The sequence below is a fragment of the Melanerpes formicivorus genome, unplaced genomic scaffold, assembly GCF_026170545.1.
Source record: "Melanerpes formicivorus ecotype bairdi unplaced genomic scaffold, bMelFor1.0.p_v2 SCAF_16, whole genome shotgun sequence".
NCBI lineage: Eukaryota > Metazoa > Chordata > Aves > Piciformes > Picidae > Melanerpes > Melanerpes formicivorus.
The window spans coordinates 8,889,154-8,904,867 of record NW_027142368.1 but is presented as its reverse complement, the minus strand read 5'-3'; the positions used below and the strand labels follow the sequence as shown (position 1 = coordinate 8,904,867).

Genomic DNA, 15,714 nt, shown 5'->3' with positions numbered 1-15,714 from the left:
TGCAGCAGTGACAGAATCATCTCTATTAATCACGACTGTGATAAAGGAGCTCACTCACTGTTCCATCAGCTTCTACCCACTTGTACATTCAGCCAAACTGGCTGATCATCTTCTCTGTATCCACATAGAAGACCAGTGTATTTTCATCTTTGTCCCATCATCGGACTCTGCTGATACAGTGATTAACTTCCCCATGGTGGGTTTGACATTCACCTGCCACATAGACATCAACCAAGAGAAACTGAGGGGTAGATGTGCTTTTTAAATCTCAATAATGCAATCTAGACTTGGACAGTCAGCAGGTGCCTGCCTGTTATAATAAAGACCACCAAAAAAAAAAAAAAAAGAATACCAAAGCTAAGTGAATACAGATGAGTCAGTCTATTTCTGGATCCAAACCTGCTCACTACACGTCACATCTCTGAAAAAGCAGAGCCTTTTTTGTCCATATTAGGTATAAAACCCTTTCTAAAAGCACTGAGTGATTATATCAAGCATGTGGGATTTTGGTTAAAATCATTGTGTCAAATCTGCAGGAATGCCGAGGCCATGCCAGGAGCCTTGGACAGCTCCCAGCCAAGAGCTGTCTCACTGAGTGCCAATAAAAACATCACATTCCTGGGTCATCAATAAGACCAGAAACAATAACTGCTCAGTGCTTACTCAAAGATTCTCCTTTATGAAGTATCATTGCTTTCAAATGTCTTAAAGGCTACATGTCTGTGAGAGCTGGGATTCTTCCTTCCTTGCTTGCACTAATCATATAGAACATCCTTGTCTGTTATTTCAGAGACTTTTTCCTGCAGACATCGGAGCCTCACAGATGCACACAAATCATCTGTGAAAAGCAGCAAGCAAAAGCACCTGCTTATTGTGCTTCAGTTTGCTTCTTTCCCAGAAAATCATTGTTTAGGACTTGACACTCCTCCTTTCTCTGCCTGGATTCATCTCTCTTCTCCAGGGAAAATTTGGGTACTGGGTCTGGCCAACAGTAGTGGTTTAATCTCCCCTCTTCCCTGAAGACAGTTCTTCCAAGTTGTAGGCTGTCCCCTCTACATGGTAGATAACAAAGCCTTGGAGTCATGCCCTCCAGAGCTCATTCTTCTACACAAGGAATAGGTCCAGTTCAGGGAAGCTGGTAAAGTAACACAGCTGAGAGGCATCTGAGCGACTCTGCCTTGGTGCACTGGAGAGATAGAGGGAATGACGTTTGGGTTTGATTTGTTTTCCATTTGTTTTCATGGAGCCCAGGATATTTTCAGCCATAGTGCAGTATCACAAATGAAAATGCTAATGAGTTTTGTTGATAACAAGACTGTTTCCCAAGAGGATGAACATAAACTGACAAGAACTTGGCAATGAGACTGGGGAGCTGAGATCTGCACTAGGGCTGGTCTGCAAGTGGCTCAGACAGTATTTTGTATAGTGAGTTTAATCTGAATTTTACTGAATACCACTCCAAAACCTGCTTTGGCAGGAGAAACAGGAGGGTTTTGCTCCAAAAAATAAGCCTGCCATTTTTTTCTTTCAAATCACACCTCTCTGCCTATGTGCTTGAAATCTAAGAGAGCCTTCTGAGATCTCCTCCCAGTCTGGCACAGTGCTGAGTCTCTCGCACACTGCATATGCCTGCTTTCCAAGCACAGCAGGCTGTCCCGGCAGTGTGCATACTCACCAGCCCTTCAGACACACAACTCGGTGGTTTTGGGTGTTTAAGTTACTGAAAAGGCTGTGGAGTGTCAGGAAAAATCCTGATTTCACAGCCCCAGAAACAATTGGGGAATGCTAGTCCTAGCATGTTGACATCAGAGGAATCAAAGCAATGGGGGCTAAACAAGTTTTCCCTTCTGCACTTCCTCTCCCAGGATAGGCAGCAAAACCAGACCCATCAACAGCAAGAAATAAGCACCACAGTCCTATCTGCCATCTCAAAGAAGCAGAAGTGCAACAAAAAGCAGACTACCATCAGACTGAAGGTTCCAGGAGGGCTGTGCTCCTGCCTTCCAAAAATGGGACAGGACATCTCACCTGAGATCTTCTAAATAACTCCCCAGATAACTTTATTAGGAAAACTGAAGGAGGCACTTAGGCCTGCCCCAAGGCCAGGTGAAAGAGAACCATCACAAATGCAGAGCAGCAGCTGATTAGTCTGAAGGAAGTAGCCTTTGCAAAACATGTGCATAAGCCTCCTCTCTCCGTGGGAGATCAGAGCTGTAAATGCTTCAAATTGCAATTAATGGTAGTTAAAGGAAAGCTTGTGTAACAGATAGTACATTAAAATGTTGAACTCCAAGCAACAATGCAAGTGCCATTTCCACACACGCATTTTGGAATGGTTATTCCCTTCCTCAGGAGAGCGAAGAGGACACTTTTCATTCTACCTGGCTCTAGGACTGTCTTGATCTCACAACGGTGAAAGATGCAGACTCAATCTAAAGCCTGAGCAGGGAAACATGTTATTTCTGAACAAACCTTCCACCACATCTCTCCTGCTCAGTTATGTTGGAGCCACACACGAGCTGACGGGATGCATCACTTAAAATTGTAACATCAAGAAGATAGAGGAGATGCTACCTATGAACATTTCTCTGCATCTATTGGGTAAGGCTTGGCAGTTTCAGAATGAAAGGCATACTGAGAATCCTGCAAAGCTCTTTCATGTGAAGTTTGCTGGTTTATTGCAGGCTTAATTTAAACAATGACAGACCTACAAATGTAGAGTCTGAAAAGTTAGGCTTGTAGAAACCAAGTTGCTGTGTCCTGTCATATCACCACTCACCCAAGCCTAATGCAATCACATCCTCATGGTCATACAAGCCCTAGCCTCACCAGCAGACCAGCATATCCAGAAATAGGGGTGTTTCTCAGTGGCATCAGGAATCCAAATATTGGGAGACCCAAATGAATATATCAGTCACCAGCCAGCTCCTGTGCAGCTCTTGATTTCTTGTTAATGCCAATCCAAACTTGGACTATGAGAAAACCGTAGGTGTTTAAAATCCAAAAGCTTGTCTTCAAGTCATCTTGTTATATATATGTGAAATGTGAGCTTCTAATGCCAGAGGACCCAATGAGCACAAGGCTGTCATTGGTGCTTGAGGAAGGGCAGGATGGAGGAAAGGTGGCAAAGGGAAGAGAAGGTCTTCCAGGGAACCTTTTTCAGCTCCATAAACATTGGTTTGCATGCCACAAAAGTTGCTTTCACAGTGTAACAAAATCCCCTGTCTCAGGAAAGGGAGGATGACCTAGCCCCACCCTACTGGCTGTATTTCATGTTTTAACATACACACTCTATGTTCAGGCATCTGCTCCTCCACTGACTCCTGGGCCAGCTTGTCTTAGCTTAGAAAAGTGCTGGAAGAGCATTTTGTACATGAAAGGGAAGAGAGAGGTAGAGAGGGTAAAACAGGGCTGTGACTGGCCAGGTGAGGCCAAGCCTTCAGCAGATGCTGCTCAAGTCCACTTTGCTGCTGACATGTGGGTATCACAGTGCCACAGCCAAGGAACTGCTCTAGAAAAGAGCCTAGCAAGTTGTGAAGACTCATGATCATGAAAAGAAAGTTAAGTTAATCACTGTTATTAAAGAAAAAGTCTTATGTGCAGGTAAATGGCACAGTAGTGAGTTGGTACCTCTACTAAGTATTAGCCCCTTTCTTTCTGTGTGAAGATGCATGCTTCTCACATCACGTCAGTAAGAGAGCTGTTACATGATTGACTTGGAGGTAACAAGATGTAGCTGGAAAACTTCATTCTGTCTATGGAAGTGCAGATTATTTGCTGTGGTACAATAGGTTACATTCCATTCTAATCCTGTTCCAAAATGAAACAAACTAACACAAATACATTTAAAGGGGATACTGTACAGGATTTGTAATACAAACAGAACATAATTGTCACTGTATCCCTTGAGGTGGTTTTGGCAGAGTTTTAGCATACACACCCCAAAAAAGGGTCTGGAAGAATCTGAAATCTGAAGGCAGAAAAGCACAAGTGGAGCAGTTTGTTCATATCCCAACATGCCAAAAGATAACAAGGCTGACAAAAAGTAGTTGTTTCATAAACAAGGGAATCAGAATGCCAGACCCTGCAGAAGACACAGACAGCTGTCCTCACAGGATCACGCCGGTTGGGCTATCGTGCTATGAAGCCTGCTGCTGTAGAGTGCCAAACACTCTAGGAGGTGTGAGATGCCTCTCTTACAAGAGCATCCCTCACCAGGACAGCTGGGGAATATTTTCTAAGCACTTAGCCTTACAGCAGTTGGTTTGTCTTGAGGCAGAGAAGTTTATAACAATTTTAGTTTTCTTATGGTTCTATATTACACAGGAATGTTTGCCAAAAACTCTGTGTAGTTCCCAAGTTACAGTCATTACATTTGACAGAACTTGAGTCAGAAATGGGATTAATCAGAGGAGATGTGGTACACTCCTCTGATATAAAAAATCCATTTTAGAGCTCAAGCCTCTGGCATATAAACAGTGACTGCAGAACTTGCCCGCTCCTTGTTGCCTGTACAAACTTTGTGTTTGCATACCTCAAAAGAGAAAGGAGGCACACGACTGTGAATAGAAACACCCTGAGGTACACACTGGCGAGGCTGCTCCACCCGTGCTCTGACATTTGCAAGGAACAAGAAATGGTTAGGCTTTGTGAGCACTTCCGAACCATAGGGAGAAGGCACTTCAGGTACTGACCCCAATTCCACAATTTCTTCTAGCAAGACAGAAGGAGATTGCAGGATTCACATAACAGTAGATCTCCACTAGATTTACCAGGTCCCCAGACAGAGAAATACTGAGATGGCTCTCTGCAGCTTCCAACATCCTCTTTCTAAGCCCCAGACCATGACAGTTTTGCTCTCAGAAGGCACAGAAAGGTACACATTGGTAAAGTACATTGGCATCACTCCACTTTCCTATGCTGGGTAGGCTGTGCCAGAGAGATGAGGCACATCAGCTCCTATATGTCAGGCTTTGGAACCAGATGAAACATCCTGAATCAAGTGACCTAATTATTAGATTAGCAAGACAGTATTTATTTTTCCCTTTTTAAAATTATTTTTTGCTATCTGGTTGATTGATTTTTGCCATAGTCAGTGGAGAATAAAAACAACTCCAATGCTGTCCATCAGAATACCATTCATATACAAGTGTGTAGTACTGACTTTAATTTTGCTCCTGGTATTTCCTACTATGCTAACCTGTCTTCTGCACCAGCTGAAAGTCAGTGTTCTATTTTTGTGTTGCTTTTAATGCAGGGTGGATTTCACTGAGCTGTGTAAATAAAAAGCCTTCATAGACAAATTGATTCAACATTTGTGTGTATACATCTTTTTTGTTGTGGCTGATGATTTCACTCTCAGCCTGGTCCAGAATCAGCTGTTTGGCATCTCACAAATATGAGCTCTGCATGTTTCCAAACTTGCTAACCTTTCCAGAAATATCAAAGTCTTAAGCTACCCCTACCTGGTAGAGTGAAAACATTCTATAATTTAATTCTAGCCAACATTTTCTAAGGTTTTGTAGGGTTTTTCCCCCAAATATACCTTATCATCCTTTGAAATCACAACACATTACAAAGTAACTGAATTGTACTGGTGCCCTACATCTTGTTATGCTAATTTTCACCAGCAAGAGTACCTTCTAGGTGCTCCACTCATTTCCCTCTGAATCACTCCCTCGCCAGCTCTAGATTTAGTGCAGCACAAGCCTCATTGACATTTTCTTTCCACACACAAACTCTGTTGTGGCCCACTGCTGTGTTACACAGAGCGAGTCTCTGCGATGCTACCTATGGCAAATACCACCCACAGAACTGATAAACAAGGTTTCTCTTCTGTTAGTTTAAAGGAAATCTCTTACAAATAGAGGAACCACACACAGCAATACCTCCCAGATACAGCATCTGCTGTCTGCACGACAAGGAGCTTTCCCATAGACAAAGAGCAGGGTAAGAGCCAGGTCAGGTACAGGCAGCATGCAGGATGGAGGGAGCTGTTCTAGCAACAGCAACTTGCTCTATCTACTGGAAGCCACTGAAAGCTACTGAATGCAGGTGTTCCATGCTTGGAAAGATGGGAAATCATGCCAAAGAGGGAAGGAAGGGGAAAGTTCAGAGTCCCTTTCTCACAGGTGTACCTCTTTCCAGCTTTGCAACGTTGCTCCATTTTGCACAGACAGTACACGAAAGGCTCCTGCGGCATCCAATATTAATATAAGCTCTCCAACTGAGTGTAGGCAACTGTCATTTGTCAATGACAATGCAATTTATCAGGAGACCAGTGATTTTCCAGGTGATGAGACAAAACTGCTTGATAGGCTGAGTCTGGTCCCCACATCACCACTTGACCGCTCCCAGTCACAAGGACTGAAAAGGAGCCTGGGATGCAAGCTTGAACCAATCAGCTTACTGCATGGTCCTGAGCAAATAGTGCATGTTCTGCACTACTGTTGCCCTCCAACTCAGCAGGGTGGCTTATTTACCTACATCACAGACCTGCTGCAGACTACTCAGTGCTGGCAGAGCACTTGGGAGATGTAAGCAGCTGTCCAAGAGAGAAATGCAACTCACAAATGTTTAGAAATACCACATTTGCCTTTGTTTGCAGTGTTACAGCATTTTGGATTCTGCTTGAAAGCACGTACTGTAAAGAATTTAAAAAGTAAGTGCATGCACAAGAAACTTTCCACATCCTTCGGAATTTCCACGAGTTGGGATCTGTTTGTTTGAGAGAGGCACTACAAGTTCTTATTTCACTTGAGCTCTGTACAGTTCCAAATTTCAAATGGGTAACTTAATTTTCTTTTAAAACCATGAGAGACACCTTCAAAGTTCAGATTACATCTTTGAGTTATTGTATAACAGAATTCTGCTTTTTGAGCTGAAGGTGATGTACTTACCAACAGCCTCCTACAGTAACCAAACCGCCTGCTCCCATCCTCCCCAGTCAGCATGAAAGAGAAGGTCTCACTAGAAGAAAATAAATTACCCAGATCTTACTCTCAGAACTAAAGCATAGCTAGGAGGTAGATCATTTAGAAAGGGATACTGTCTTATCCAGGGAGAGATTCTACCCACTGGAAGGTCTTCTTTCCCCCTGCCCATCATCTGGATATGTTCTGTGGACAAATTCCACCATCAGTACAGAAAAAGTACCCACACAGCTGTGGCCAATCCAGCTGTCTTATTGTAAGATGAGATGAGTGCCGAATGTCAGGGACTTCTCAGTCCCTTTCTGTTGCAAAAGCAACACAAGCACCAGGTTTTGAGGGCAGTGTCCAAATACTGTATGTCCCTTATTGAGCCAAATGAGGAAGTATCCTGCAATTTTAGACAAGCACTCAGGGACAAGCACCAGGACAGGTGCTGGGCAGGGCCCTGTCCCTTTTGAGATTTATTTTAAATAATTCCATTTATGCTTTTGGGTTTAGCACTGAGAGGAACCTTCAAATCTCAGTGCCTCAGCCACCTCAGCCTGTGAGGCAGGCAGAAGAAGGAAGAAAAAGAATACAACACTTCACCAAAAAAAATAAAAAATAAAAAAATTAAACCCAGCTGCTTGAGCCTGAAGTGGCCAAGACTCAAACTGCTACTTCCTTAATTGGGCATTGGCAAGCCTGCGGCTGCTCCAGATGCACTCCATCAGCACTGCAGCAGTGGAGCACCAGAAGGTTTACCTGTTGTATTCGGAGACAGGGAGCCAGTCCTTGGCATCAGGAAAGCAGAACTGAGGGATAGCCTTGAGCCGCTCCTCCGCTTCACGCATTTGCTTGGTTGGTCTTTCTAGCTGCAGGACAGGCAAGTAGGGGTTCAGTCAGTTCCTGTTAGTGACAGCTGCACAGCACCCCTCAGGAGAGGGGATTACTAATGAGCTCTGAGGAGCAAGGGGCCATCAGCTTGTCCTTTATTTGTGCTTGACAGTGAGGTATGACCCAGGACAGGTTTATGGATGCTACTACAACAGAAGTAATCACTGCTGGGTTTATAAAAAATAAATGAAATATATATTTAATTGCCCCAAACTCTCTTGTTGCACAATGGCCACTTAAAATGCTCAAATTCCTTTCTACTGCAAGAGCACAAGAGACATGCCATAGATCAGCAAAAATCTTTCCACTGACTTCAGTGAGTTTTGGAACAAGTCCTAATATAGCCAAAATAAGTTTAAAATGAAATGCTTAGAAATTGAATTTAGACACAGTCTTTATAAAGCACCTACTGCCATGCCAAATTCTCCAGCACTGGAAAAGATAAACTGGCAAACAGGGAAATCTTTCAATTGCCTTTCCTATGGTCTTCACTTTGTAACAGAACACTTTGGAACAATTAGGAATCACAGAATGTTAGGGGCTGGAAGGGTCCTCAAAAGATCCTCCAGTCCAACCCCCCTGCCAGAGTAGGATCACCTATACCAGAGCACACAGGAATGCATCCAGATGGGCTTTGAATATTTGCAGAGAGGGAGATTCCACAACCCACCCTGGGCAGCCTGTTCCAGTGTCCCATCACCCTCACAGTGAAAAAATTCTATTAATTTTCACACTTATTCACTTATTTGATCTTACAAGATCAGGAATTTTCATTTTACCTTGGGAAACTGATATGTCACTTCTGGGAGGTAAGTGTTTTTAGAGGGCTTCTTTTTCAGTGACACTACCACAAAATACTCAAATAACTCCCGTTCCTGCCATTCAATCAGCTCCAGTTCCAGGGTTCGGTAACTTGGAGCCCTCTTCAGCATTGACTGGATGTGTACTAGACGCTGAGTGTGAGCTAGCATTTTAAAACAAAAAGAAAAAAAGAGACAGATCATTACCTGAAACTGTAATATGTAAGGCCACAGCCATTCACAAGGCCTTTCAATTCATTAGTGTACTATTCCAAGCATGTTCTCCTTTCAAAAGCAAACCTTCATACTGTAGTCTCCCTCACTAATCACACCCATAAATCAAAACTCTGTCCAAGTATTGAAGCGATGGGACAGTAAGTCACTGAAATAATTTGCAGTTCGTAATTGTTACCCTGCCAAAAGTCTGCTTTTTCCTCACATGAGGAACTAGATTGTCAGCCCTGATGTGGGTGTGCACTGGGGCCTCCAGGGTGACACATCTCGGGTCTGACTTGAATCTGGTTTACACTGATGAAAAACATTGATGAAAAACAGTTCTGTGACCTGTCCTTACATGGCACAGCTTTATGCTAAGAACCACTGAAGGTGTGTTTTCTCCTTTTCTGCAGCACAGGCATTGTTCCATGGCTTGTACAGACTATCTCCAGGGAAGGGGAAAGGAAAGGAATGAGGTAGAAATTGCCTCCTCTGAGATTGCTTTGATTGTGCCAGTTTGACTGAGGGACAATCTTAGTTTTATGGACATGTCGAGTCCTGATTAAAATATATGCCTTTACTCAGTGACTTGTCACTAGAGGTCAATGGCAACTAGTTCAGTAACACCATTACAAGTTCTGGCAGACCAATAATGGGAAATAGCCAAGTAAAATCAGCTTCCTGTGTGCTGTTCCCCACCTCTTCACACCAGGATCTCTGTGCAGTGGCAAATTCATTACAAGCAGCACGTGTCAGTCTTTTAAAGGCTATATCCACTGACACTGTCCACAGTCTGCAGAAGGCAGACTGTCCCTTGTGGCAGGGAAATATGCCACAAGCACTTGATCACAGCAGTAATTAACTGACAGAGAGAAAAGGAAACCAGCCATCATACAATTGCTTCAACACAGAAATTTAGTCTTGATAGAACACTTGGGGCTTGGCATGAATGCACAGCTAGGAAAGCTAAATCCCAAGAAATAACCTGCCTTGTCCTGTCTTGAAACAGGCACAGACTGATGGCCAGTGCTTCGTATTTGCAAGAGGTGAGATCAAAGAGCACCCTCTACCCTAATGGGTGAGAACTCAGTGAATCTTGTCATGCTACACGTGACAGCTGGATCTTTGGCTCGGGATGCCCTGAGAGCATCAATGTAACTAGAAGGTCACACAGATGCAATTGGTTAGGGAGCCATCAGAATGAAGATTCTCTATTCCATAACAATGAGGGGGAAATGCTTCCCAGTTTCCAGTGACATCAGAATATCCTCCCAATAAAAAGAGAGAGGCCAGGCCCTATCTGCCATAGGCTATGAGTGCGCAAAAGAGACCCTTACATTTTTGGACACAAAGAGAAATAGATCTGAAAGAGCTTTTGGTCTGGTACCTGGCTACAAAAGAGCAATGAGTCTTTTTCTACACATCACTGTATAATGTTGCATACAGCCTGTTTTGGGTGGTCTTACCAACACCAATCATTTTCCTTCAGACAATTTTTCCAGCAAGTTTTGCTGCATGAACAGTAAGCAGGTGATATCTGCAGTAGATAGAAAAGCTTGGCCCTTATCTTATAACCACAGTGCAGCACTTATGGGGTTTGTCCCCCCTTACTACCAACACAAAAGGTTTTTAGTAATAAAATCTCTTGTTGCTGCCTTCAGGTTTTTTTACAGTTCTCTCTGTGTCTCAGGACTCTTGAAAAGGAAGGACTAATGCATTGGCCTGGCTCAAGCAGAGTTTGTGCAGGTGCTGTGCGCTGATAAAGGAATTTCTACAATTTGGAGACTGCAGACTTATAAAAGAGTAGAAGAATAACTACACTGGATTAGACCCAGAGTCTTGCCCCCAATAGCAGCTAGCAGTAAACACTTAAAGCAGTGCATGAGTAAGGAGAGAGCATATTTATCCAATCTCATCCCTCTAAGTCTGCACCCAGTAGTCAGTCTGGAAAACATCAGCATCTGAGAAATGGCTGACAAAGCAAATCTATCAAAGGTCCTGTTCTTCATTATATGACACAGTTGCCAAATCCTTGTTAGATCCTCACAGCTCATTTTGTCCTTGCTTTCCACATTCATGCTCCTGTGCTGGAAACCATGAGCTCTGCAGTAAGGAGTTAGTATAGTTCAGGCATGAAAATAAAGGCCATGGACAGGGACAACATGCAGTAGGAGGAGAATGTACTTTGATAAGGTCTGTGACAGTGGCTGACTACAAGTTGTTGAAGGCTGATCCCTTACCTTTAAACCTGTCATCTGAGTCACTCTCACTCTCGCTGTTGTCATCTGGAGAGACAGAAGGATCAGTTAATGCAAAACCAAAGCAAACAAACTTGGTTTAGTGTGGTGCAACTGGGAAAAATCGAGTCTCTCACTGAGCCTTGCGATCCATGCATGCTCTCTCCTCAGTTTTAAAATATCTTGGAACAAGCAGTTCAAATAGCTCCTTCGATTGTGTTTTGCTTGGAATAAGCTTCCATTTTGCTTAGACTAAGGGCTTTGTTTTGATGAAACTGCAAAATTCATTCTCCATTAGAGCAACTGGTTGCACTGAACCTCCCCCCTCCCCTCCATTTATGCTAAGCTACAGAGATGAACATGACATTTGGAAAAAGGATTTTAACTCTCCCACTTTGTTCGCAGACTTCATTTTATTTTTTTTTAGAGAAAACAAAATAAACCAAACAACACCCCCCCCCCCCAAATAAAAAACAACCCACAAACAAAAACATTATGCAGCCCTTGAGAAGCCAGTGTAAACCTTATCAGCTTTGTCTCCCTGGGCGACTTTTTCAACCACCAGAGCTCACCAAAGTGAATGAGAATAATATGCAAAAGTAATCTTCTGACAAGATGTATTACTTGCACTCAGGCTCTGCTGTAGTCCTATTAGAAACATGGCCTGCATTTCTTTTTGGACCCTGCTTTTTCAGTAGCAGTCTGAAGTGCAGTTTGAGCTATGTTCACATGCCAGAACAAAAAGCATGAATTAATTACAAGGTCAAGACTGTGATTTCTGGACAAAACTCACAGTACCAAATTACTGAAAGGGTGAAATAAAGAAGCAACTGATCATGGGATTGGTTGCACAAACAATGCTGTTACTCTTCTTCATTTTAAGCTCATCCCCATTTTATTCTCCTGTAGACAGAAAGTTTTCACTGTCCTCTGAAGCAAGTTCTAACCAAAGTAGAGCCTGGTGTAGGTGTGGAGGAAAGAAGGGATTCTGTTAATAGTGTGACATTCAAGTGGATTTGATGATGCGACACTTGTGTCATACCTCGTAGAGATGCTGTCTCAATATTTGACATAGAGAGTTTCTTCAGTCGTTTTTTTCCTCTCTTTGCACTGTAGATGGAATTGATTCTTTGGACAAGCTGCAAAATAAGAAAGTGAGGAATCAGTAAGACAAAACACACCTCTACCAGGACACTTTGAATTAATCTACCCAAACAAAGAATTTGGCCACAGATGATAAGCCAGCTAAATCAACCAAAGCCTTTACTATTTCCAAATGCATTTCTTATCTCTCTTATTTTGAATCCCATTTGTTTGAAACATATTTTGAATCTCAATCCTTTACCTATGGATATTTTGTTTAAAAAGCTCAGAAATGTAAATCTCATTTTCAAAAGTCTTGTCAGTATCTGCAATAAAAGCATGAGCCTGAGAATTTGCAGGTAGATGTTATCCTCTACTACCTCATTCTTCTCTCTCTGTGCTGTTTTTCGTTTGCCTCTTACTTGCAGCAACAGTAACCCATTAGCCATATCCAATCTTGCCACACTCTCATGGACCTTAAGACCATATTCTGAATTTGGATATAAGATTAACATGTGTGTTAGCACTTCTCTTGAATTGAGATTTTAGTGTGTTCAAATAAGCACTGAAGCAAGGTCTTTTGCACAGGTGCCCTATCCTCAGCATAAGCCTGATCACCTGCCAGTACCTTTGGGATCCTCCTGGCCCGCCGTGTAGACAGCAGCTCACTTGCGGTACTCAGGCTGTCCTCATTGAGGCTGGAAGGGGAAGAGGGAATGCCAAGCTGAGCCAGCAGCAGCATGTCATCATGGCTGTGCCGCTTGGGCAGCCGTGGTAAGCGGTGGCTCTTCCTCTCTGACCAGTTCCCAATGCGCAGAGACTGACTGCTGGGCTTCGAAGGTAGCTGCAGGAACAAGAACAGCTTGAGCTCTCTCTCTAATCAGCAACACTTAGTGCAGAAGCAGCTCTCTGTGAGTGGTGGCCTCACAAGGACATTAAGCCAGATGAGCCACCGCTCTGCAGGACATGCACTAAGAGATGGTTTAAAATCAAGATGAAGGGACAAGGGTCACTACGTAAGGCTTGTTCTAAAACAATAGAATGTTTGGCTTTGGTGCATTCCTGTGCAATTACACTGAAGTTGCCATTTTATCCTAGAGAAAGGAAGTAGAAAATCGAACTTGCTGTATTTCCTTGGTATTAAGATATTCTTAGATCTGCCAACATGCAGAGGCACAGTTACAGCTTTGTCCTGCATTCCCAAAGAATTCCTTTTGAAACATGAAACTGTTTTCATTGCAGAGGGAAGGAAAAGTCTTATTAACAAGATTAGACACCAAGTAAAAGCTACATTTAGAAAATGGGAGATCTTTTGGAGCAGTCCTTTGAGCAGCTCTGTCCAGCTCTCAGGAAGGCAGACTGGCAAGGCCAGGTCCCTGCCTTCTCCCAAACACAAACGCTGTGAGGAGCTTAACCAACATGTCTAGAAAATGCATTATGTCAAATAGCTGTCAATATTCTATCAGCAGTATTACAAGCTGTAAACCTGGAGGTAATAAATGTCCCATTTGTTCTGCTTGGAGGGCTTACCTATTACAGCACCACTATCTGGGGGTAAGCATAGGAGTTTCTGTATGCATTTTGCATCACAAATACAATGTCATCAGTAAAACTGTCTTTTTATCTCTGATGACTTCAAAACCTGAAAATAATGAATGGGAAAGGAGAAGATACAGTGGAGTTCAGATTGACCACAAACCAGTGTTTCTGAGGTCTCTGCTTACCACAGGTTAGCATGCCAGGAAAATCTGCAGCAGTCTATACTTTAATGAAATCGGTTCTTTTTGAAGATGATTGCTGCCACTCTGCTGACCTTCTGATCTCTTCCATCTTGTTTGTCATCATCCATGACCAAAAAGTCATGTTGCTAATCCAGCTATGTTGCTATGATGGAAAAACTGGGTGATAAATCATTGCCAAAGCTCTCATTCCTCAGGAAACTGAGAGTTTTCTATTTCTGGTCATTGGAGAATTACCCAGGCCCATAGCTGACCTGCACTGAGTGTCTCTCCACTTTAAATATCAGCACAATGACAGTGCAGTTATGGCAGGACTGACTCCTGGCAGGAAACTCCTGGCAATATTTCAAAAACAGGCTGCCAGAAAAGATAGCCCTGTTACAAAGATACCGGAGAGTACTTATTTACTGAGCAATTTTAAAGAAGTCATTTTAATCTGTATATTCTTCTGTGTTTTACAGTGAACAGTGTTTTCCTATGGACCTGATTGTTTCCTGCCCTGGTGATATATACTGTTGGATCCTCTAGATGCTACACAATTCCTTTTAACAGCCAAAAGTAATAGTTATGCATAGTATGTCTTACACTAGGAGATCATCTTCGTGGCTGCAGTTTCTGTTTGTCCTTACTCTGCTGGATTACTGATTTCCCCTTGTTCCCTCTTCAGTACCTTTGCTGAAAATGCTCCTGTTTTACAAATTATCTACTAGGTGTACACTAAGAATCCTGGTGATATTTCTCTTGTCTCTTAGGCTGTGATGTTCACATGCACACAAAAGCCAGAAGATATATTCAGTATTGCTCTACATCTTTTTACAAAACAAAAATGTAAATTGTTGTGACCTCTTGTTCAGCTGCAAACTCCCTGTTGATTCCATGCAAAATAAAGTTCCTTCAAAAATCACTCTGAATCTCAAAATTAAGTATGTGATGAAACATATTTTTCCTTATGAACACAACAGTCCCGTAAACAACAAAGCAAGCTGGTGTTTCACAGCATTCACAAAAACCAGACTGCTGTGGAAAATTCACCGCAGAATGGAAAGTGTGCAGAGTTCCTGGTCTTTATGTTGTAAACACAAGGTATACAGCCTTGTTAAATGCAAACACTCAGGTTTTTCTGATTATTTTATTATTAATTTATTTACTGAGGGGAGCACTCTTGGCTATCTCCATTTTACAATAAAACATGACAGGCTATATACTTCACAAGAACAAAGTCACAACAGGCCTCACGTAACAACATGCTGGCAAGAATAAGCAGCTTTTTTTCTCCCCTCCTGTCCCAACTAAAAGCCCAGCAGCAAACACAGAGACAATTCACAAGGAGATGCAGCCAAACAAATAATTCAGGGTCAGATCCAGCTCACAAACAACCGGTGGAAGGATTCTGCTTTAAGTCATCAGGCCATAGCCAGCACAAAGAGGCCACCAGGTTCTGCAGTGCAGCGCTGAGAAGCCGAGCCACAGCTGCCAAGAGCACCGCCAGCACTGATTTATGCATTTGCTCACTCTTTTATACCAGATATTCCTCCTCCTTCAGCAGGGCTGCTCTTCCTCCTATGCTACGGCTGATTTTCTTGCTAAAGCTTTACACAAGCCTCAAGCACCGAGAGAGAGAGAGGCTGTGTCGCAGTTACCTGGGGAGGTGATGTGTATTTCCTGTCCTGCGGTGTCCACATCCTGTGCAAAGAATCTAGGGAATTCTCGGAGAGCTGATGGGATTTTCGGCCCGCGTGACGGCCTTTCAGCTCCACATCCTCGTACGGGTTTTCCTTGGGTGACTCGCCTTCACGGTTTGGGTTTTGTTTTTTTTTTAAGAAAAGAAAAA

The 15,714-nt window shown here is 42.9% G+C and overlaps 1 protein-coding gene across 5 annotated transcripts in view; it reads right to left on the bottom strand.

Annotated features, from left to right (window-relative positions):
- DENND2B (DENN domain containing 2B) overlaps window positions 1–15,714 on the bottom strand; it is a 139,000-nt gene that overhangs the window by 37,314 nt on the left and 85,972 nt on the right. For all 5 annotated transcript variants that reach the window (XM_068148032.1, XM_068148030.1, XM_068148029.1 and 2 more), the window contains 7 exons: window positions 15,524–15,672; window positions 12,773–12,988; window positions 12,104–12,200; window positions 11,065–11,109; window positions 8,588–8,772; window positions 7,677–7,786; window positions 6,900–6,969 (listed from right to left, as the gene is read on the bottom strand). In XM_068148032.1, the coding sequence (XP_068004133.1) occupies window positions 6,900–6,969; window positions 7,677–7,786; window positions 8,588–8,772; window positions 11,065–11,109; window positions 12,104–12,200; window positions 12,773–12,988; window positions 15,524–15,672 (872 nt within the window). The remainder of the gene's footprint in view (window positions 1–6,899; window positions 6,970–7,676; window positions 7,787–8,587; window positions 8,773–11,064; window positions 11,110–12,103; window positions 12,201–12,772; window positions 12,989–15,523; window positions 15,673–15,714) is intronic.